This window comes from Pyrgilauda ruficollis, unplaced genomic scaffold, assembly GCF_017590135.1.
Source record: "Pyrgilauda ruficollis isolate IOZ18807 unplaced genomic scaffold, ASM1759013v1 scaffold67, whole genome shotgun sequence".
In the NCBI taxonomy this organism is placed as follows: domain Eukaryota; kingdom Metazoa; phylum Chordata; class Aves; order Passeriformes; family Passeridae; genus Pyrgilauda; species Pyrgilauda ruficollis.
In genome coordinates, this window is record NW_024528488.1 from 1808486 (window position 1) to 1830854 (window position 22369).

Below are 22369 nucleotides of genomic sequence, written 5' to 3' on the forward strand. Positions count from 1 at the left end.
TCTGGTTTCTTAAGTGCAGCCAGGTCCCTGCAGCTCCTCAGTGTGAAAACATGATAACTTTAACCCTTTTTGAAACATTGTGAACATTTGAAATGTTTTTATACAACTACCCTAGCTAGAAGTCAGGATTTGTTTCTCTGGGCAGTCCATTTTGTATCTTTAGATGAAAGGTAGTTCAACTAATCAGCTCCAGAGAAACCTTGACACAAAATAAGTTGCATTTTCTTGGCTTTCCAGTAAATTCCCTGTTGCTGAAGAGCTTGATTTTAACAATGTTCTTTTTGGAGTTTAGTTGCTTACATAAAATGTGTCTCAGTTTGAGGGATGCGCTGGTAAACTTCACCAAAGTCAAATGAGGATCAATGAAAATTTTCTCCACAGCAAGAGGAGAAAGATTTGGGATGTGAGGAGCTAAAGCTGAGGACACAGCCCCTGCCAGAGTGAGGTTAAGAGCAGGTGGGGGTGTCCTCCCTGGGACACAGGGGGTCACCCAGGCACATTTGAGCCCCTTTGGCAAAGGCAAACTCTGAGTTCTGGTCCCTGAGTGACCCGACCCAGCTCACAGTCAGCACCAGGATGTGGCACGAGCTGTTCCATGCTCAGAATTACTGTGAAACAAGAACCTCGTTTCATTTTGTGTGATGGTCTAGCACCTCTCTCTTTGGGATGTTAAAGCTGCTAAAAACACTTGTTAGGTTTCAGGAAAAGTCTTAAGAAATCTCCTCTAAAAAAAACCCCCATTTTGATAAATTGGCATTTTTGCAGTCATTCCCCTAAATAAAAATAGTGCAATTTCCAGGTGTTGTTTTTGCTGTTTTTCCTCTCCTGTTTTATCAGAGGAAATGAGGGGAAGTGAAGAAGAGGATAAAGAGGTTTAGGTTCACCTGCCACGCGTTGCCTTTGGAAATCTCTGGCCATTTTACTGTACCTTTGTTTGCTGCAGTGCTTTGGCTTTGTTTTGGTTTTGTTTCCCACAGAGAAAACCTTTTACTGGGAAACTTTGGAGTGGCAATGTTGGGCATTGGGGGGGTGATGGATTTCGGAGCCTCCCCATGCTGAGCTCCAGGAAAGTTGATTTAAAACCTGAAATCACTCACTGAGGCAGCCTTGCTGTGTGCAGGGTGGGAATGTCCTGGTGCTTGGGGCTGGCTTTGGGATATGTTTGGGATGGAATTCAGGGCTTTAGGATGGGGTTCTGCTGCCACAAAGAGGGAGCAGCTCCCATGAATGTAATGGAATCCCATGTGGATGAGGCACCAATGGTAAGGGAACCACCAAAAGCCAAATGGGGTTTCCAGCTGGTGGATGCTCTGTGGATTTACTGAGGATCCAAAACTTGGTGAAAAGAACCCAGCAGCCCCTCTCCACCTCCTGGGCACCACCAGAAGGACACAGAGCAACCGGAGTACATCCAGTGCTCCGTGTTTCCTGGTGCTGGGTGTACTGGGAGGCCTCCTCCACCTGGGGTTCTGTATCTCTGTAAAACTGAGGGCTCTGAAAGCCTCTGATTTAATGATTGTGCTTTTCAGCTGAGACAAGGGGACAGTGGCAGTCCTGCAAAGCACGGGGTCTTTGGCTGGTTGGAAATTTGCAGATGTCCTCTGATGTCCACAGAGTCCCCCAGGTGGGAGCTGGAGCTGCCTGGAGAGGGCTGCTGGGTGTTTGGTTGGGAAGGACTCCCTGTCCTCACCCTGGCCAGGATCTTGCCACTGCATCTTCAAACTCTGAGCTTTGCAAATAGCTTTTGATAAAGGACGAGAGGCCAGAGCCAGGCTGGGATTGGACTCTTGTCACTTCTGGACTCCCCAGCAGCTGGTTTGGATCCACAGCAGCAGAAATGGGCAGAAAACTGGTCCTGAGTCATTACAGGTGGCATCACACCAGCCCTGAGCCTATGGCAGGGATCAACATAGCCAGGGAAATGAATCCGTGCTTATTTGCTGATTTATTTGCAGGTTTCTGGGTGCCTTTGGCTTTTCCACCACGAGCTGGTGGCCAACAGAATGTAGAGGTGAAAAGCTTTTGGTGCTGGTGCTTGGCTGGTTGAGCGGAGGGGACGAGGAAAGGGCGAGGAGGAAAGAAGGAGCAAACATTCCTCAAATACACTGTGACAAGGCCAGGGCCACCGTGGGGTGGGATGTAACCACAGCTGCCCTGAGGCTCGTGGAGATGTGCCAGGGTTGGGGGGAGCTTGTGCATTTACAACAAGCCCTTGTCCCTGCCCCAGCATGAGAAATTAAAAAAAAAATAATAAAGTACAAAAAACCCTATTAAAATGTACAGACTCTACCAACAAAGCTGCTTAGTTTTATTTTGGGCTTCGTTTTCTTTTTTCATTTTCCCTTTTGGTCAGTTTGGGACTCTGAGCAGTGAAAATGTCTCTCTTTAACCAGCTTCATGTCAGTAACCAGCAGTAAAGATTCCAAGGGTCTCAGTCCTGATGTGGCAGCCCCAGTCTGCTCACATCAAAGAGTTTTAATTGAACCTGGAATGAACCCCCAAGAAACCATTACTGTTCTCATTAGGTGATGAAGTATCTCTTTCTTGTAAAAGCATCAAATTTGGGGTGGGGAGACCTTTTAAAAGGCCATTGGTACTCACTTGTATTGGTGTGTCCTGACCAGCATCAAGACCCACATCATTGCTAACGAAGAATTAACAGTTCACTTCTAATTGTCAGGAATAATTGTTGGATGCACATGGTATTTCCTTGTAATTCCTCTCAGCCTTCCCTCGTGGCGAGGTGAGGCAGCTCCACTTGGACCCTTTGCAGCTCTTCTGTTGTCAGTGCAGCTGCCCACTGCAAAATCCCCCCCAGCACCCCAAACATCCCTGCAGCCCCGGGAACAGAGCTCTGCCATTCCCGCTGGAAAACTGCGGCACAGAGCAGCACAGAGGGAAAAGGGGCTTTCCAGCAGAGAACACCCCACTCTGCGGGTGGTGTGAAGCCCTTTAGTCCCTGCCTTGGAGGGGTGTGAGTGAGCTGTCTCCAGCTCCGGGGTGACAGTTCCTCCAGGAATTCTGCCCGGTGCCAGGAGCAGCTGAGTGGGCTCCGAGGTGATCCCTTCCCTGCTGAGGGGCACTGACAGCACCTCGTGTCCCTGGCCACTGAAACCACAAGCACAGGTTTATGGCCTTCCTGCAGGCTCTGGGAGGTGGAAAACAGCTGGCTCGTCCTAGGAAAAGCTTTTATTCCAGCTGGGCAGGGGCTGGCTGCGGCCCTGGGCGCTGCAGCACAGGGACAAGGACAGGGCTGGAGGCTGACATCCCTTGGGAGCAGGTCAGAGCACACCAGCCCCGGGATAAGGAGCGTCCTCTCGGGCAGGGAACCCTCCAGCCCGAGGCAGGGATGAGTTTCTGGCGGCCAAGCCCAGCAGGAACCCCCGGCAGAGGCAGAGCCTGCCCCGTGCTCACCCCTGGGGCTCCGAGCCCCCCGCCAGCCCTGCCAGCAGCACGGACCGGGGGAATCAACCACCCCATTCCCTGCTACCTGATCTCCCAGGAATGAGGCCATCCCACAGCAGTCAGGACAGCGCCTTGTTTGCTGTCAGCGCTGTCATGAGCCTTTAGACTTGACTGGGAAAGTTGATCTCAAAGGAAATGTACAGTTGTCATTCAGTTATGGTCAGATCAAGCCCCTTTGATGCACTTTATGACGAGTGAAAACAAATCAATGCTGTTATTGCACTGTATCTCTATTGTGTATAATATTATACATTCATCTGTAAGAGTAATTTATTTTTATTACTGTAAATAAAACTGTTAAAGTGATTTGTCAAGAGGATATCCAAAAATTTGGGGAGGGGCTGTGGGGTAAAATTAAAACCTTTGAAGATCTGGGCTGCTGCCCCAGGTATGTGCCATGCTCTGTGTGTCTGTGTTTTTATTTCAGAGTCCAGAACACATCTCTGCCTTCCCTCACCCGGGGTCTGTGTTTCCCCTGGGATCAGGAGGAGCTGGATGAGCACAAGAGCTGCTGGAGACACAGAGGGGTTGGGAAGGAGCAGCAGGAGCTGTCCAAGCACAGACAGGGCTTCCCCTGCCCTCTGACTACCCAGGCAGTCATGGATTAAATACCCTGAGGAATTAATTGATCTTTGAGGGCTTGATTCTCCAAACGAGGGGGTTTTAGAGAGATCACAGCTTTCTGCTGCTCCTTCCATGTCCTGGCCTCGAACAGAGGAGGGAGCATCACAGGGCTGATTAACTCACAGCAAAGCACAAGCCGACAAAAAGCCAAAGCCAAATCTACTGTAACCTCTTAAAATCTTTATTAATTCTTTTCCTTTTTTTTTTCTTTTAAATTTAATTAGCACATGCATAAAGTGTCAACAGTTTGGGGTTAAGATGACATTTCTTGAACAAATGTAGTTACAAGCGGTGCCTCGGACCGATCCAGGTTTCCTCTCTACCCTGTACAGAAGGAAGCTCGAGGTCATCCCTGCCTTTCCATCCTCGTGTCACCACAGGCAGAACCCACAACACTGGGGAGAAATACACTTGTTCACACGTAGCAACTGGGTAGGGGAGATAGATACGGGCAGCAACATCTACTCACCTACTGACTAAGGGCACACGGTTAAAGACCCCACAGACAGCGAACATCTCCTTCCTCAACTCAGCCTTGGAGCAATGGGAGTCTCTCATGGCCTGGAATGGCTCACCCTCCCTTGGGAAGGTGCCTATCCTGCACCAGCTCCTTCTACCAGGTGGCACATCTAAGGAGATAGGGTAATTCTTCTGCTGTGATTAAAAAAGGAGCCTTTTGCAGGAGCGTTGGGATGCCGAGGTGTCCCTGTCCCCTCTGTGCCACCCCTGCACAGCTGGGGCCAGCCTCCACAAACAGCAGCCCAAGCTCTGGCTCTGGGCTCTGTGTGCGACCAGTTGGTGCCAAAAGGAGAGAAAACTGCTTTTGAAATTCCCACCTGGAGCTGGCTGCTCCTGGATGCTCAGTTTTGGGAGGATGGGTGCCCCAGTGCTCTAGGAGGTCTCCTGAGCTCAGAGCTTGGGTGGTGCAGAGGACCTTGGGGTCTGAGGTGCCTTGATCTGCAGGACACACGAGATGATGCTCACCCGCCTTCAATTCCCTCCAAAATAACTCTCCTACAGCAGCTGGCCTCACCCAGAGGTGTCAGGGCTCCTGCTGGCTCCAGAGAGGATGGGAGCTGGAAGGAGATGGCTCCTGTCCTGCTGCAACAGCTGGCATTGTCCCAGCTGCCCCAGGCTGGACACCAGCAGGAGGAGGAGGAGCAGGAGGAGGAGGAGGAAGGTTTTTTACAAAGCTTGCCCCATGACAGCAGCAACCCACAGCACAGTGGTGACAGGGTCTGTCCCCTCCCCACACCTCCCACATCCCCTGGGCACTCCCCCTGCCTCCAGGTTGCTGCAGCAGTTCCTGGGGCTGGCCAAGAGTGGAGTGAAAACTGCTCCCCGAGAGACTCCTGGGGAAGGAGGGATCCCAGAGGATCCCCTAGGGTCTGGGCAGCTCCAGGTCCCCACCCAGCTGAGCTCTGCCCCTTCCCAGCACAGCAAGCCCACCCAGCCCAGGAGGCTCCCTGGCAGGGCCAGAGGGACCCCCAGGAAAGGCACTTGTGTCACCAGGAGCTGCCCTGCCCCGCGGGGCTCCCAGCAGGAATTCTGGACCCCAGCCCTCTGTGTGGCAGGGCACAGCTGGGAGCAGAGGGGAGGAAGGTGCCAGCGCAGCCCAGCATCACCCCAAACTCACACCCTGCTTCAGGTCCCCCCAAGAAGTCAGGCAGCCCCAAAATTAAGGAAGTCTGTTAAGGTGAGGAGCCATCAGCTCCAAAAGGCCCTGAAAATGCATTTTGAAGACAAAGGTTTTTTAAATTTGTGAGGATTTGAGCAGGTGGGGTGGGACTTGGTCTCCTGAAGGGTGTCCCTGCCCATGGAAATCCAGACTGGAAATCCAAACAGTTCTGGGAGTCTGTGATTTGCTTTCTTTACCTAATCTGCTCTGGCCTGAGACAAAAACACCAGAAAGAGCAGCCCCATTTGTGGAAAACCAGCCAGAGCTACAGACAGAGCTGGAATATCTCAGTGTAAAATTGAATTTGGAGGGGGAGCAGTGAGGGGGGTGTTGATGCTCATGACTGTGAATTTTGGAGCCCTGGCAGGGCTCTGCCTGAGCTACTCCTGCTGCCAGGAGGAAATCAGCAGCAGCAGCACAGGAGTGCCCCTGGCTCCACGTCCTCTCCCTTTTAAACACAAGACTTTTGTGGTTTTTCCATGGCAAGAAGTGATTTTCCATGGAGTGAGCAATCCCAGCCGAGGCACCAGGATTGCACCAGCACCAGTGAGAGGTGAAAATCAATGGGATTTGAAACTCTTGAGCTGGGGAGAGGCCTCCAGGGATGAAAGCACCTCCTGTAGTGGCAGGAAACTCTCCTTGCTGCCTTGGGGTGATGTGATTATTGCTTTTCCTTAAACACCAGTTTCCTGGGATTTTTGGAAGTGCTCCTGGTGGCACCTGCTTTGTTCTGTTGCTACTGACTGGGAAGTTTTGCTGTGTCTGACCTTCCCTCTAGGGAAGGAAAGGGAACAGTCTAGGTCTGAGGGAAGGAAAGGGAACAGTTTATCCTTCTGGAAATCACATGTGCGTTGTTTGTTTGCTTTTTTGTTTTGTGGGTGATGTGTTTTTTGTTTATTTTTAGATTTTTTTTTTTTTTTTTTTACGTTTTACTTTTAGATTTCTCAACTGAGCTACCCCCAATCAAAGGGTAAATGTTAAATTGTGCACCTTGATGGTTTACTCACTACAGTCTGTGGATCATGGATGGTCCAGAGGAATTGTTTGTTTGCTTTTTTGTTGTGTGGGTGATGTGTTTTTTGTTTGTTTATTTTTAGATTTTTTTTTTTTTTTTTACGTTTTACTTTTAGATTTCTCCACTGAGCTACCCCCAATCAAAGGGTAAATGTTAAATTGTGCACCTTGATGGTTTACTCACTACAGTCTGTGGATCATGGATGGTCCAGAGGAGCTGCTGCCTTCTAACTACTGAAACACAGCAGAAGCAGCTGGGAGCTCACACCCTGCCCTCTCAGCTGTTGGTTCTGCAGCACATTTTATCTTTATTCTATTTGAGGCTCAACACCAAAACCAAGGGGGAGCAGAAGCAGCTGCCCTGGCTGCTGGGGATGCTCTGGGGCTGTAACCCACCCTCGGGGGACAGAGCCCCAGGGGGGGGATGAGGGAGAATGACAAACGTGCCAGAAAGGCCCTGTGGGCACCTCCAGTGCTCCCTGGCTGCACACAAGGCCAGAGCTTCTCTTGGCTCCTCAAAGCCACGGCAGAGCCTCTGTGACCTGAGTTTCTCCATCCTCACCTCCAGAAAGTTTTCCTGAGACCTGACTCAGCTCCTTCGTGCCACAGCTCAGTCCCACACTGACCTGCAGAACAGATTTATCCCCTCTTCACTGCCCTTGGTGGCTTTGCACAGGGTTTGACCTGCCTGAGGTTTCCCCTGTGCAGGCTGATGTGAGCATGACCAACCAAAAATGCTGGGCTGGTTCCTTGCTGCCGTATTATTTCCTCTTGCACTCTTAACCTCATTCAGAGCCAGGAGCTGGAATTACCACTGAGCAGTAGCAATGTGCAGGGAAAGGCTCCTTTCACACATCTGGGGCTCACAACAACCAGCAAGAGCTTCAGTCCTGCTCCTGGGAGGAGGGAGAGGTTGGAGACACCCGCGGGAGATGCCCAGGGGAGGGTGAAGCATCAGTGCTGCTGTGGTGGCCTCAGGGTCCTGTCAGCCTGTAACTCTGACACCACTTTGGGTCCTGTCACACCAGCTCTGCCCTCAGGGGATGTTCTCCATGCAGCTCCTGCCTGGGGTTTCCCTCTGCAGGAGCCTAGCCCTTGCTGCAGGCTCTGCCTCAGCCTGGTGACACCACCAGGGTGGTGACAGCACCCTGGGGGACACCACCAGGCTGGTGTCCTCCCCTGGGGACATCCTCTTGTCCCACCCTGCCTGTGGGCACAGCTCTGAAGGCTTTGGGGCAAACACCTCCTCCCTGGGGTCCTTAACTCTGGGGTTTGGTTTGGTTTCTTTATTCCCTCCACCACCAAAATACAGGCACATTTTTCACCTGGAGAAGGTGGAGCTTGACAGAGTGAGCCTAAAATCCCTGGGGTTTGTCCAAGAAAAATCAAATTGACACAGAAAAACAACCCCTTTGATTCTCAAAGAGATGGAACCACTTCAAAGTCTGGGTTTGGGTTATGAGTGTCTGGAAGAGGAGGTTTTCCAGAGGCTGTCCCGGGGTTGGTGACAGCCCTGAGGGTCACTCAGAGGTGCTCCAGACACCATTCCCAGCCCACCTAGGGTCATCCCAGGGAGCACAGCTGTGTGGGGCAGGGAAAGGCCCCCGAGTGCACAGGGACCAGTTCAGGGACAAACCCAGCGGGGCTCGGCTCTCCTGGGCTTTGCTCAGGCACTTCTGCGTGGGGACTGGGGCAGGAGAGCCCCGGGGGCTCTGTCACCAGCAGGAATGTGGCTGGTGCTGGGCAGGGGTCACCTAAGGAAGGGACAACTGCCCTCAAGGGGCTGCTGCCCAGTCGAGGGGAAATTCATGGGTCAGTGAGCATTTGAGGCTTCTAAAGTGCAGTGCAGGTTACATGGTCTTTGCTGTAGACTGTAAACTCCTCAGGACAGACTCCTTGCCCTTATTTTTTTTTTTTTTTTAATCTGTAAAGTGACCTTCCAGCTGAGAAAACCTTACCCCTAAATAACTACTGCTACAGGAAAAACAAGAATATTGGTGAAAGGAACAGCCTGTGCTCCCCTTGCCAGCATCCCCCCCACGGGGGTGCTTCCCAGGGCCATCCCTGCTCCATCCACAAGGAAGTGGCACAGAGTTCCTGCCAGCTGGGGACCTCTGGAATGCCCCCTCCAAAATGCCACCTCCAGTGCTACCACCTGCCTCCCTCCAAGCAAAACTCCCTTTTGTCATTAAAGCTGAGGTGTTAGTTCAGGCTCAGGGGAGTCTGCAAAGCTTCTGTCCAGGCTGGGAAGGGAGAGAGAGGTGGAAAAGTGGCTGGGAGGAAATTTGAGGGCTCTTCTGTGGAAAGAGCTCTCTGAAGAAGCCAAGCTCAGCCTTAAGTTTGTCACTGGAGTAAAACCTTCCCAAGATGAAACAGCTGCAAAGGCAGGAGCCCTCGTGGGATGGGTGATTGCTCCTCTCTAGGTCTCTTCCCTGGGTAGGAAATTAGAAACCAGAAACTGCCCAATCCGTTCTTCCTGCAGGACACTGATCCTTTAAGAGCCACCAGCCAGCTCCAGTGGTCACCCCAACCACAGAGTGAACTCTGCAGGACTCCACCATCCCCAGCCACCCGAGCAGGACCTGCCTGCACACCTGGGGTAGCTTCACAGCTGCACCACGGGCACAGGGCTCCCTGCAAAGTCCCTTTTCAGATGCACCTGGGATGTCCAAGAGGTTCCTGATGGACCTCAAGGATGACAGCCTTCCATTGACATCTCCAAGCAGAACCAAAATTTACTCATTGACTGTTCCACTGACTGCAGCCCACCCCATGTGTATGGACACAGAATATTTCCCCCTGCTGTTGACAGCCATATTTATTATTTTTAATCTATGCCCATAAATTGGCAAGTAGGGGGAAGCAGATAAAATGGAAAGAGGAGCTCTCAGGAGATCAGTTGGACTCATTAAATGTTTGGCACTCTGTGATTATCCTTTGGCAATGAAATGCCACTGCTACATTTTAGCAGGGAACACGATACCTTAATGTACAGGAGAATCTCCTCAGCCCAATTCTGGCACTCTTGAGAGAGGAGAAATTCAATCATCTGTGACCTGGATTGTATTTTTTAATGTCTGCCAAGCTAGATAAAATACTTAAATATTCACTTTTATATCAGCCCACATGAGGATTTGAGCATTTCAGGTTGTGTAACTCAGCATGGCCTACTTTGGGGGGAAAGTACAGAAATAGGCACACATGTACAAACCACTGAGTGTGCAGCATGTGGGGCAGACAGACAGTGTTAATTAGTGTGGCACACTCCCAGCAGCACCACCCAGAGCAGCCAAGGAATTGGTGTCACTTCTGTTGGATTGCAAAGGTCACCTGAGCAAAAACCAGGTGATTTGACTCAAAGAGAGGTGGTGGAGCGTGGCTGAGTCCCTCAAGGGAAGGCACTGAGGATGGAATGGCTCTCATGGGACTGTGGTGTTAATGCTCCAGTGTGGAGGTCCTGGAGGTCCTTTCCCACCTGAATGATTCCTGGTGCTTCCCTGCTCTGTGGGGCTGCTGGGAGGGCTGGGAAGAGCTGGGTGTGCCATGGCCAGACCAGGAATGGGTGTCCAAACCCACCCCGAGGGCACTTCTCCAGCAGCCCCACCAGACAGCTCTCTGGGGTGAGGATGGGGGATCCCACCCCTGCTACCAAGAGAGCTGAAGGGTTTCCATGGCAGTTGTGGTCCCTGAAGAGGAGGGTGGTGATGTTTCCCACCAGCTGGCAGCGCTGGCAGGTCGTGGTGCTGCTGGCTTTGCAGCTGGGAATGTGAGCTGGGTTTGTGCTCTCAGGGATTTCCCTCAGCAGAGCAGGACGGGTGAGGACGTGCTGGGGCTGCTGGGATGGGTGCTCTTACACCAGTGGGGACACGGGTGGTGTAAGAACACAAAGATGTGAGGAAATGGGGGTGAGCCTTTCCTGCCCCCTGGGGCTGCCAGCTGTGCATCCGCCCTGCAGATGTGGCCTGAGTGACCCAAATGACCTTTAGGGTCCCTCCCAGCCTTCCTGTGATTGCCAAGCACTTTGCCCTGCCACGGCACCAATCCTGGCAGTGCCAGTCCCAGCAGAGGTGCTGTGAGGTGGCAGGGCCGTGGGACAGCCCTGACCTGCCCCACAGCCACGGAGTCCTGCCCCAATTGCACGGCCCCATGTGACACACACAGAGCAACTGGTGCATGAAAAGAAGGGACTTGGTCCTGTAGGGGCACTGGGCTGCCCTCAGCTCCCACCAGGACTGGCTCAGCTCTGCAGAACTGGGACAGTCCCCGAGCCAGGGATGAGCCAGTCCCCTGTGTCCCTGAGCCCCTTCCCAGGCCAGTGGGGCTCCTCAGCTCTGCTGGGTCCCACAGTGACTCTGCAGCCCCTCCACCTCTGGAACAGAGAAGAGCAGCTCCGCCAGCCCCTGCTATTTTCTCTCTCTCACAAAGGGTTATTACTCTTCCTAAATTACCTAAATAAACCAAATTTCTCTTCGCTTACACATGGTTTTGTGATTTTATCTATGTTAGTAACGCTCCACCAGAAACTCCACCTTAACTGTTGCCCTGAATTTTTACTCTGCCTCCTTCTGAACCTGCTCCAGCCAAACCCCAGCTGCCTTCCCAAGGAAAGCAAGTCCTGGGCATTGCAAGGGCTCTGCAAAAAGCTCTTGCAGCCATTTCCCTGCATCTCAGAGGGTCAACACCAGAATCAAGAGCTCTCACTGTGCACCAGGAATTCATGGTGTCTCCCTGCCCCTCTGGTCACTCCTGCTCCTTGGGTTTTGCAGATGAGTTATTCCCTGGATCCTGTTGCTTCTTGCCTTGCCCTCTCCCACATCCCAAATCCCTTCTGCACCCCCACTCAAGCCCACACAGAGCACAGCTCCCAGCCCGGGTGTGGAAGGTGTCACATCCAAGGGACAAGAGACCATTTTGTGCCAGTCAGGAGAAGGGAGAGCTCCTGGGGCATTTCCCAGCAGCTGGGCAGAGGGTTCATCACACCTGCCCATGAGGGGTTTGTCACTGGGGGCAAGTGAGCAGATGTTTGGGACATTGCTCAACACCAGCATTTCCCAGGAAATCAGCAACCTGCTCTAGTGGAAGGTGCCCTTGGCAAGGGATTGGAATGAGATGATGTCTTTAAGATCCCTTTTATCCCAAACCATTCTAGGATTTTGTGAATTTAACCATCAGCATTTGGATCTCCATATCCTCCCACCTCTTTTACAGGTCTGGCTGCTTCTACATAGCCAAAATCCTTCTAAAGTAGCCATCACCTGCAGGGCTACTGGGAGAGGCAGGGAACTGGGCACAGAGCTCAGGCTTTGCCTGTTCAGGGACTCGTGATCCAGGGGAACACAAGAGGGGGTCTGGGGACATCACACTGGCCAATCCACAGCTGGTCCTGGCCTGTTTTCCACAGGTGGGGAACCTCTCCCAGCTCTCTGCAGGTTTTCACACCTGCCTGTGATATTTCCAGTATTTTCCACCCCTTTGCTCTGCCTTGCTCTGTTCCTCCTCCCTTTGCAGCTCTTTGAAAATTCCTCCATGGGTCACGCTCTGTTTTGATGGGAAAACAGGGGCTGGTTGCCCAGCTCCTCCATCAGTGTCCATACCTGGGACAGGGGATGGAGCAGGATCAGTTAGGGGGAATCAGTGCCTGGCTCTGAGCTGATCTCAACTGTACAGGCACAGTTTGTGGGGTTGCAAAGTGCAAGTTCAGAGTTTACCTGAAAGCAGCAGATTGTCTGATTCACTTTTTCCCAAATCACACTGAAATGGTGGCACGCTAAGGCCAAGGAGAGCTGGGCTTGGGGGAGCTCCCTGGACATCTCTACTCCTTCACTGGAAAAGGCAGGACAAGCCCAGACAAGGCTGGGTCTCCCTGCCAGCCACTCCAGCCTTGCCTTCCCCCATTGCTCCTAGAAAACCAGCTCTGAGGATGGACACAGGCTATCCACTAACATAGGTCACTAACACCTCGGGCTGCTCATGCAGCCTGGTCTGGTGGAGGGTGTCCCAGTCCTGGTTGGACTTGATGGGCTTTAAAGGTGCCTTCCAACCCAAAGCATTCCATGATTTTCCAGGGAGCAACAACACAGGGACTGCTACTAAATGTGGTGTGTTGCTCTGTAGGGAAGGAGGTTCCTGCCCACAGGCCGCCTTTGGAGCTGCCTGACCCCAGAACCACCAGCAGCAGTGTCCCCAAGCCCACCCCTGAGCTCCCGTGGTGGCACCAGCTGTGCAAACAAGGCTTCTTCTCCAGGAGCTTCTCGTTATCACAATTAATATTTAGCTGGAAAAGCACTGCTGCCTCTGGGGCTCCTTCTCTCACAAAGCACACTCAGGGCCAGTCTCCGCTCTTGCTCCAGGTGCAAATCTGGAGTAATCCTATTAACCTGCCTTCAGAGAATTTCGGAAGTCATTAACTGTGAAGGTGCTGCTAATTTCTGGTCTCACTGCCTCCGAGGTGTATCCTACCAGTGCTGCTGCTGCCCGAAGGGTTTTGGACATAGTGTAAAAGCAAAGCTCCTGACCGAGCGGGGCCCCTGCCTGCCGGCAGCGACCTTGGGGAGGTGCCCACACACACCTGGAGGTGCTCACACACACCTGGAGGTGCCCATACACACCTGGAGCAGAGCTGGAGCCCCGAGCCCGCCCAGCCCGGAGCCCTCAGTCCGACCACTCGTTATCGTCCAGCTCGGAGTCGTCGTCAGACTCGCTGTACTCCACCGCGATCCGGCGCGACAGGATGGTCGCCACGTCATTGCCCACGGGCTCTTTCTTGGCCTCTTGTTCCCACTGCTCCTGGACCTTCCGGAGTTGGATTCCTACAAGAAAGGGGGGGAAGGCTTCAGGGGGGAGTGCACCCAATGTGCAGCATCCCCCCCAGTTGTAAAGTATTGGCTGAGACAAGAGGGCGACTGCCCTGGTGGTTACAAAGTTATATGGGATGATAGGATAGGGTTGGTAGGACAGGAGGGAATGGCTGTAAACTGGGAGAGAGTGGGCCCAGATTGGATGTCAGGAAGAAATTCTTCTCTGTGAGGGTGGTGAGGCCCTGGCACAGGTTGCCAGAGGAGCTGTGCCTGTTCCTGTATCCCTGGAAGTGTCCAAGGCCAGGCTGGACAGGGCTTGGAGCAGCCTGGGACAGTGGGAGGTGTCCCTGCCCAGGGCAGGGGGTGGAATGGGTTGAGCTTTAAGATCCCTTCCATCCCAAACCATTCTAGGATTTTATGATTATCTATGATTACAAAGCTGTATCATAGAATAAAGCTCCTCCTCTGCTTCCACTCAGCCTGAAGATACTGAACCTTCTGAAAGGTTAAATTTACCATTTGACTTGGAGATTTGCAGGAAGGGGAAATGCGAGAGACCTTGGAGCACATCATCCACTACGGCCTGGGAGGAAGCCACATGCTGGGAGCTGCCAGCAATCCACCTCCAGCCGCGGAGGTCGCATCCACCCTGCCTTTACTCCCCCGGCAAGGTCCCGCCATCCTCACCCATCACCTGGCCACCGAGCGCTCATCTTGCCCTCGGTGTCGCCGGTGCCACCCAACTCTGCTTTGCCACGGGGGCTCTGCTCCCCTCGGGCCGGTGCCCGCACTCACCCCTGCGGATGGCTGCCAGCAGGTCGCTCCGGGCGTCGCTCATGGGCATCAGCGGGATCTGCGGCTTGCGCGGCTCGGCGGCGGGCGCGGGCGGCGAGGCGGAGTGCGCGGGCGAGGCGGACACGGCCGGGGGCCCGGGCGGCGGGGGCGGCGGGGCCACCGGGGGTCCCATGGGGCCGCTCTGCGGCGGCGAGGCGGAGTAGGGCCCGGGGGGCGCGGGGGGCGGTGAAGGGGCGTAGGACGGGGCTGCGGCCGAGCCGGGGGCCAGCGCGGGGGGAGCCGAGATGGGGCTGTCGAAGGCGGTCTGTGCCGACGGGATGACGGGCGGCGGCGGCGGCGGGGCCGGCGGCACGAAGTACTCGGCCATGGGCACCGGCTGCGGGCTGCAACGGGGGCACGGGGATCAGCGCCACGAGAATCACAGAGCCCAGGGATGGCCGAGATAGAACAGACCCGCAGGGGTCATCCAGTCCCACTCCTGGAACATCCCAACAGTCCCACCCTGGGCATCCCTGGGAGCTCTGCCCAAACGCTCCTGGAGCTCCGGCAGGTTTGGGGCTGGGACCATTCCCTGGGGAGCCTGCTCAGTGCCCCACGACCCTCTGAGGGAAGAAACTTTTCCTGATATCCAACCTAAAACTCCTCTGACACAGCTTCAGGCCATTCCCTCGGGTCCCATCACTGGTCATCACAAACAAGAGATCAGCAACTGCCCCTCCGCTTCCCCTCAGGAATTTGTGGACTGCAATGACGTCTCCCCTCAGTCTCCTCTGCCAAATGCCCTTAACCACTCCTCACAGGCTTCTCCTCAAAGCCCTTCACCATCTTCATGGCCTCCTTTGGACACTCTTTAGTATCTCAATGTCTTTTTTATATTGTGGTGCCCAAAATTGCCCCCAGTATTCAAGGTGAGGCTGCCCCAGTGCAGATCAGAGCAGAACAGTCTCCTGCCTTGCCTGGCTGGTGATGCTCGGCCTGATGCCCTCTAGGGCACACCCGGTCCCCCTGGCTGCCAGAGCACTGCTGACTGAAGGATTTCCCATCACCCATCCAGCATCCATCACCCATCCAGCATCCATCACCCATCCCAGCACCCAGCTGGCTCCGCTCTGGATTGGTTTGCTCTGAACCCCAATGAAAGCTCTGTCCCAGAGCCAGAAGGGTGGTGGAGCTCTGCTGGTGGGATGGGCTATGGCTAATGCAGTGGTGGAAGGCAGGCAACACCCCAGGGGCAAACCCTCCATCCACCCTGCCCCCTTATCTGGGATGACATTACCCCAAAAGCACTGCTGACTGATTTGGCCTCTCACCAGCAGTTTTGGACCATGAAAGCTGCAGGGGAGGTCTCTCCTGCTCCATCAGCCCAGAAACGGGGGGCCAGACCCCCACCAAGCCCCCCTTCCTTTGGACACCCCTCCACCAGCGAGCAGGCTGAAGCTTTACCCGTAATCCTTGACTAGGTGTGGTCTGGGCCCGTTGAGGACGGCCTCGGGGGGCGGCGGGGCGTGGGGCTGCTGCAGGCGGGTCAGGCTGTTCTGCCGGCTGCCCGCGGCCGGCCGGAACACGTGCTCCGGGGGGTTGGTGGCCGCCAGCCCCTCCTTGTGCTCCGCAGGGGCCAGGTGGGCCGCCGGGGCCAGCAGCTGCGCGGGGTGGTTGGGGCTGGCCGGGTACGAGTGGTCGGCGGCGTCCGACGCGTAGGACCTGCAGCACAGGGAAAGCCGGCTGTTGTACTCCTGAGGGAGCTCGGGCGTGTGGGTTTGGGAGTATTTTGGGGTTCAGACGACAAGACAAGAAAAGGCCATGAAAATATCGATGTACAAGACAGCAGAGTGAGAGCAGAGGGGAGGAGGACACAACAGAGCTGAACCACTCTCTTCCCGTAGCTGTGAAACGCAAAGTGCTCCAGTTTTATCCCAGTGCCAAGGCTCCTCCTGAGCTCCAGGATGACACCCTGGGGACACCAGCTACCCACAGGCTAACAGCTGAGCACCCCAACCCTGCTGTGGGCAACACGTCCCCCGCAACGACGGAGAGGAAGAGCAAAGCAAAGGAGAGCCGTGAGCTGAAGGTGTAGGAGGTAGAACCTGCCTATTATCTGGGGACAGTGATCCTTCCGATGACGCCATGTGATAGGGGGATGGTGAGAACCTGTTATCCGGCCGGAACTCTTTATCATACGCCATCATGTTCCACTCCAGGCGCCGGTTGCGGGCTTTCCTCACTTTCTTCACCTCCCGGGTGGAGTCCTCCACCAGCCGCTGCTCCTGCAGGGACACAAAGCCATGGCTCCACCTCCAGCCCGGCTCCCTGGACCAGGAGCAGTCCCTGGGGAGCGTCACCCAGCCCTGTGAGATGCACCCAGTGCAGGGAATGGGAGCATGAAGGGTGCACCAGGAGGTGGCTGTCCCCAGGTCCCGAGCACCCCCAGCTCCTGCCCCCTTGTCCCCTTGTCCCCCTCCTGCCCCCACCCACCTTCTGCCTGCGCTTCTCCTTCCTCTTGTCTTCTGTCGCCTGCAGCATCTTCTCCTTCCATAAGTTGAAGAAGTAGGAGGGGTCGGTGTAGAATTTGAGGCCATCCTTCTTGTCATCCCTGGGGGGTGGGAAGGCGGGGGAGAGGGTTACCAGCCACAGGAGAAGACCCCCGTTCCCATTCCCATTCCCGAGGGCTTTGGGATGACCATGACCATGAGCTGCTGCCCCATCACAGACACATCCAACACAGCAGCCACCACCTGCAGGCTGTGGACACATCCCAAGTATCCCACGCAATGGGGGTGGCAGCACAGCACACAAATGGGGGCACTCCTGATCCCTTCATGGAAGGGACCCCTCGGAGCCCCAGGGCGAGCTGTGCCCCGTACCTGTAGGGCGTGAGGATGTTGAGGGGCGGGGGTTTGTCGCAGCGCTGGTACATCTCCATCACCGGGTTGGGGATGGAGTTGCGGGACACGACCTGCTGGTTCTGCACCGTGGAGCTCTTGAAGGCTTTCCTCATGTTGATGTCCTGCAGTGAAACTGGGGGGCACAGGAAGGACAAGGGATGCAGGGGTGGCCTCAGCCTGCCGAGCACGGCGGGGCAGGGTCCGGCCCCGAGAGCACGTCTGGACATCGCCCCAGACCAGCCCCGGCCCCTCACCTTCCTCCACGGTGGAGTCCAGCTGCGTCACCTTGATGACCAGCAGGTCCACCCTCTCCTGCAGTGAGTTCATCCTCATGTAGAAGCTGTTGGCTTCGTTGAACAGCTCTCCAAAGATGTCCTCTGCGTGCCTGCCTGGCAGGGGACAACGCGCCCGTCACCAGAGGTGGCTTGCCCAGCTCAGCCCATCCCGGAGCACGCACCTCCCCACTGGCTCCATGGGTGCTCTCCCCAGCCTGGATTTCTGGGAGCTGAGCCTCATTCTCTCCCAAAGTGATGCAAGGAGGCAGGGGAGTCCAAATGAGCCCCCCTTTCCAGAGAAAGCAGCACCCACTGGGGCACAGAACATTCACAGTGCCCCAAAGAGCCCTTGGATCCATCAGGACAGATCAACCAAAAAAAATGACCAAAAATAACACAACATGACCTGGGGAAATTCTGCCCAGGTAGAAAGCCAAGAGCAGGGCAGTGGGGACAGTGCCACAGCAGGGAGGACCTACAATTTGTTTCACTTTATCCTGCATCTGTCAGTGCATCCCTACAACAGCTTATTGATTTATGGTTATTTATTTAGGATTATTTAGCTTTTTATTAGGGTTATTCCTGTCATGGAGCTGAGTGAGGTATCTAGCAGAGCACTGCTCATATCTGTAGGCTAAGCACCCATCCTCCCATCCCATCCCATCCCATCCATCTCCCCAGATCCTCAGGGTTTCCTCCAACCCCACCTCTCAAACAATTCCCCAGATCAGGGCACTTTCAGAACCTCCTCAGAGCACTCACCAGCCTTGTCATATTTGATTCTCCTTTCCCTGGACTAGGAAGCCTGAGCAGACGTGGGTGCTGCTTGTGTGAGCCCTGGCACTTCCAGCAGCTCCCTACACCCTGGGTTTATTTTTCTGGAAGTATTTTAGAGCAGAATCTACTTCTGGAGGTGTGTGAAAGAGGGGGGGCCCTGAATAGCTTCTCTCTCTATTTTAAGTGGATATTCAGCATGAAATAGGTTGCCCCTGTTAAACCTTCACGCTGGTGTGTGCAGTGCTCTCATCTGCCCCTTTCCTGCTGAGATCAGTCCCAGGGCAGGGAGACAGCTGCAGGTTTAGACCTTTGATAGAGACCTCTCTTCCTCAAAAAGCTCTAACTTTAAAAAAGAGTAGCTTTGGGTATTTTAGATCTTCACCTGGCCTTCCTATTTCTGGCCAAGTGGAGAAGCAAGGGGCTCCTGAAGGCTTTCCATCCCCCACTGCACAGACCAGCTGTGGGAGGAAAATGGGTCTCAAAATGTCACCAGGTTCCCATTTTGAACTTGGCCAAAAAAACCCAAAAAACCAAAAACCAAAAAAAAAAACCCAACCAAAAAACAAAACAAACAAACAAACAAAAATATATATAATTAAAAAAAACCCCCAAACCTATATATATATATACATAATACAATTATAACAAGTATATAATAATATAAAAGAATTTTTAAAATTAATCATAATAACAATAACAATTTATTCTAGAAATAATTAATTCTATACAATTGTATGAGTAATTATTATATATAATAAAATAAAAAATAGAAAATTAAAAAGTAGGAGCATCCTCCTATTTTCAACAAGCTGGATAATTCCCACTGAATTAGGAGTGGCTGCACACGGCTCTCACACAACCCCTGTTCCTCTGTGTTTGAAACTGGTGGGGTGACTGTGGCATCCCAGTGCCATCCCATTGCCATCCCAGTACCATCCAGTGCCATCCAATGCCATCCAATGCCATCCCAGCACCATCCCAGCACCATCCAGTGCCATCCCAGCACCATCCCAGTGCCATCCAGTGCTATCCCAGCACCATCCCAGTGCCATCCAGTGCCATCCCAGTGCCATCCAGTGCTATCCCAGCACCATCCCAGCGCCATCCCAGTACCATCCAGTGCCATCCCAGCACCATCCCAGCACCATCCAGTGCCATCCCAGCACCATCCCAGTGCCATCCCAGCGCCATCCCAGCGCCATCCCAGTGCCACCCTGGTGCCGTCCCACACCAGGTGGCTGTGCCCTGACTTACTGAGGCTGCCCAGCTGTTTGATGATGGCAGCCAGCGTGCTGTTGGTGACACACTCCAGCTCACTCGTCACCCCATCGGGAAGGGCCCCCCGGCACAGGTGCCGGGGCTCGATGTTCCTCTTCACCAGCGGCATGGCGAGCCCTCACGCCTCTGCTGGGAAAGGAGAGGAAGGAAAAATCAAAATACACAGCTCTCACCATTGTCTGTCCCCCCACACTGCCTCAGCCTTCTCCAGGAGGTTCCTCCTGCCCCGCTGGGACACGGCAGGTACAGCAGGGCTTTTCCAAGCAGGGCACGGATGCACTCCGGGGGTGCAACCCTTGGGGTGCTGCGAGCACACAGATGCCAGGGTGGAGGTGAGGACTTTGTCCCTACCTTTGTGCCACGCTTTGTGTCCTTTCCCACTCGCTTCCCAGAGCTGTTCAAAGCAGGAGCAAGCTCCCCTGTGCTGCAGCCCTTCAGCTGGCCCCGAACAGCCTCGTCCAGCCCAAAGAGAAGCGAGGAAGCGCTTGTAATGCCATTATTTCCAGCTCACTGCAGCCTCTACAGGGTTTTATTTGTGCCCACACTACACTGAGACAAGCTGCTGTGGCCAGCTCATCCCAGCTCCCTGCATGGCCCCACAGCATCCCGGGGTGCCCCCATAGCTCCTATGTGCACTCTCATAGCATCTCTGGATGCTCCCACAGCATTTCTGGGTGTCCCCACAGCTCCTGTGTGTGCCCCCACAGCATCTCTGAGTGCCCCCACAGCATTTCTGGGTGTCCCCTTCTCCACTGTCCCCCCCTGAGCTGAGGATGGTTTGTTTTATACAGGGTTTAAGGAGATGTAGGGAGACCAAAGGCTTCGTCCCCACTGAGGGCACCCATGGGAGCTGCAGAGAAGGATGAAGGAGGAGCACCCTGGGCTGTGGGGTGCTGGGGACAGGGTACCCCGCTGGTGTAAAGGGTGAATGGTGGGAAACAGGCTGGGAAAAGAGGCAAAAAAGGAGCATTTATTATCCATGGTGGTGTCTCCTGGGACTGGGACACAGACCCTGGGATGGTGACACAGACCCTGGGACTGGGACTGGAACTGAGACTGGGACACAGACACGGACCCTGGGACTGGAACAGAGACCCTGGGATTTGGACAGAGACCCTGGGACAGGGACACAGACCCTGGGATTGGAACACAGACTCTGGGATGGGGACACAGACCCAGGGACAGGGACACGGACAGGCAGCCACCCCACAGGCTCACACAAGGGGGTCTTGGGTGCCACGAGTGCCTCGGGGCTCAGCCCAGCTCCCAGCGCAAAAGGCAAGCTGGTGGCTGGGCTGATAAGGACCAGAGGGCACCAGCAGCATTCCCAGAGAGCAGAATCCCTCTGTTTCATATCCCCACTCGCCCCATCTTTCCCAAAATGTTGGCAGCCAGGGAGAAGCAGCTTCCGCCAGCCGCCGTGAGCGGGGCCAGCGCTGCTGCCCCAGCGGAGCCAGCGATCCGCAGAGTTCACATTTTTTGGCCCCGGCAGCGCTGGACAGAACAGTTTCCCATTGACAGCACCCGGCCAGCGCTCCCAGCAGCGGCAGCAGCTCCTCCGCTGCTTTCAAATGCAAATTCCAGCTCCCTCCGAGAAGGAGCCCGGAGCCTTTCCTAGGGCTGGGCTCTGCCCGGGGTGCCCGGGAGGGACCCGGCGCTGAGCCCTCCGCAGGGCTGCGAGGGGCTTCGGGCTCAGAGCGAGCTCTGAGCCCCCAGTGCTCCCCAGAGCCACTGTTCACGGATGGGGTGATGTCCCCGCCTCCCAAAAATCAAGATTTCTGCCGGCTGTTTGCTCCCGTGTGCCAGCATTTGCAGGGATCTCTGCTCCGGCCATGTACAACCCCCTCCCCTTTCTGGGCACCCCGAGCCCCCCAGGCTGAGTAAGGAGCTAAGGCAGCTTCACCCCGAGCTGGTTTTATGTGTCCCCCCAAACCTGCCCTCAGAGGCTGAGCCCTGGCACGTCCCAGGGCTGCAGGCACCGGAGGGCACAGGGCAGAGCCCTTAACGAGCTGCCCGGGCCCAGCAATTAGGAACAGGGAACAAAGAGCCATTCTCAGCATCCCTTTGGGCCATAGCCACGGGACACGGCCACTGGACACAGCCCTGGCTCCCAGGGCTCTTTGTCCCTGCACAGGACACAAATTCCCAGGGGGAACTGGGGCCACCTGAGCCCGCAGCCCCCACGGGGACCCTGGAGCAGAATTAAGGGAAAAAAGGGATTTTGTGATTGGAAACTTCCCAGGAGGGACAGATTGGAAGAGAGGCAGAAAGTGGGTGGGGGGTGTGATGGCAGCATTTGGGACTGTGCCATGGGAGGGCATCCCTGGAGGAGGAAAATCCCTTTAATCTCACCCCAAAGAGGCCAAACAAGACTCAGAGCTTGCAGCAGAAGGAACCAAGGAGGAGTTTGGCACATTTGTATGCAAGGAGAGCCTGTAAAGGAAATTTTGACCAAATCAGAAAAATCTGCTTCCCAACCCCCCAGTTAATGGAGCACAGGGATCAGAACCCAGGGACAGCCCTCCCCTGACAAGAGTTCTCTCAGCCTGCTGCACCAGAGCACCAAACCTCTGACTTCTGCCTCGCAATCCCAACTGCTCACCTAAAACCTGTCATCCCTAGGCCTGTCCCAAGTCCAGTTCTCTCAGTGGGGATGGGCTGCACGTGACTCCAGCTTCATTCCTGTCCTCTCTGGCACATCTTGCTCACCCACGAAGAGGCTGCACACAAATCCTGAGCACTGAGCCTGGCCAGAGCCTCAGCAGGGGATGCTGAGCTGTGCCC

At 54.7% G+C, this 22369-nt stretch overlaps 1 protein-coding gene across 1 annotated transcript; it reads right to left on the reverse strand.

Annotated features, from left to right (window-relative positions):
• Nucleotides 1–4254: 4254 nt before the first annotated feature.
• On the reverse strand, nt 4255–21996 carry LOC121362879 (wiskott-Aldrich syndrome protein family member 3-like). The gene is made up of 10 exons (XM_041484781.1): nt 21938–21996; nt 19562–19711; nt 17510–17644; nt 17235–17388; nt 16846–16963; nt 16462–16637; nt 15817–16074; nt 14374–14756; nt 13390–13590; nt 4255–4413 (listed from the first exon to the last, which is right to left on the reverse strand). Exons 2-9 carry the CDS (start codon nt 19692–19694, stop codon nt 13433–13435), a joined length of 1515 nt encoding a protein of 504 aa, XP_041340715.1. The 5' UTR covers nt 19695–19711; nt 21938–21996; the 3' UTR covers nt 4255–4413; nt 13390–13432.
• Nucleotides 21997–22369: the final 373 nt, after the last annotated feature.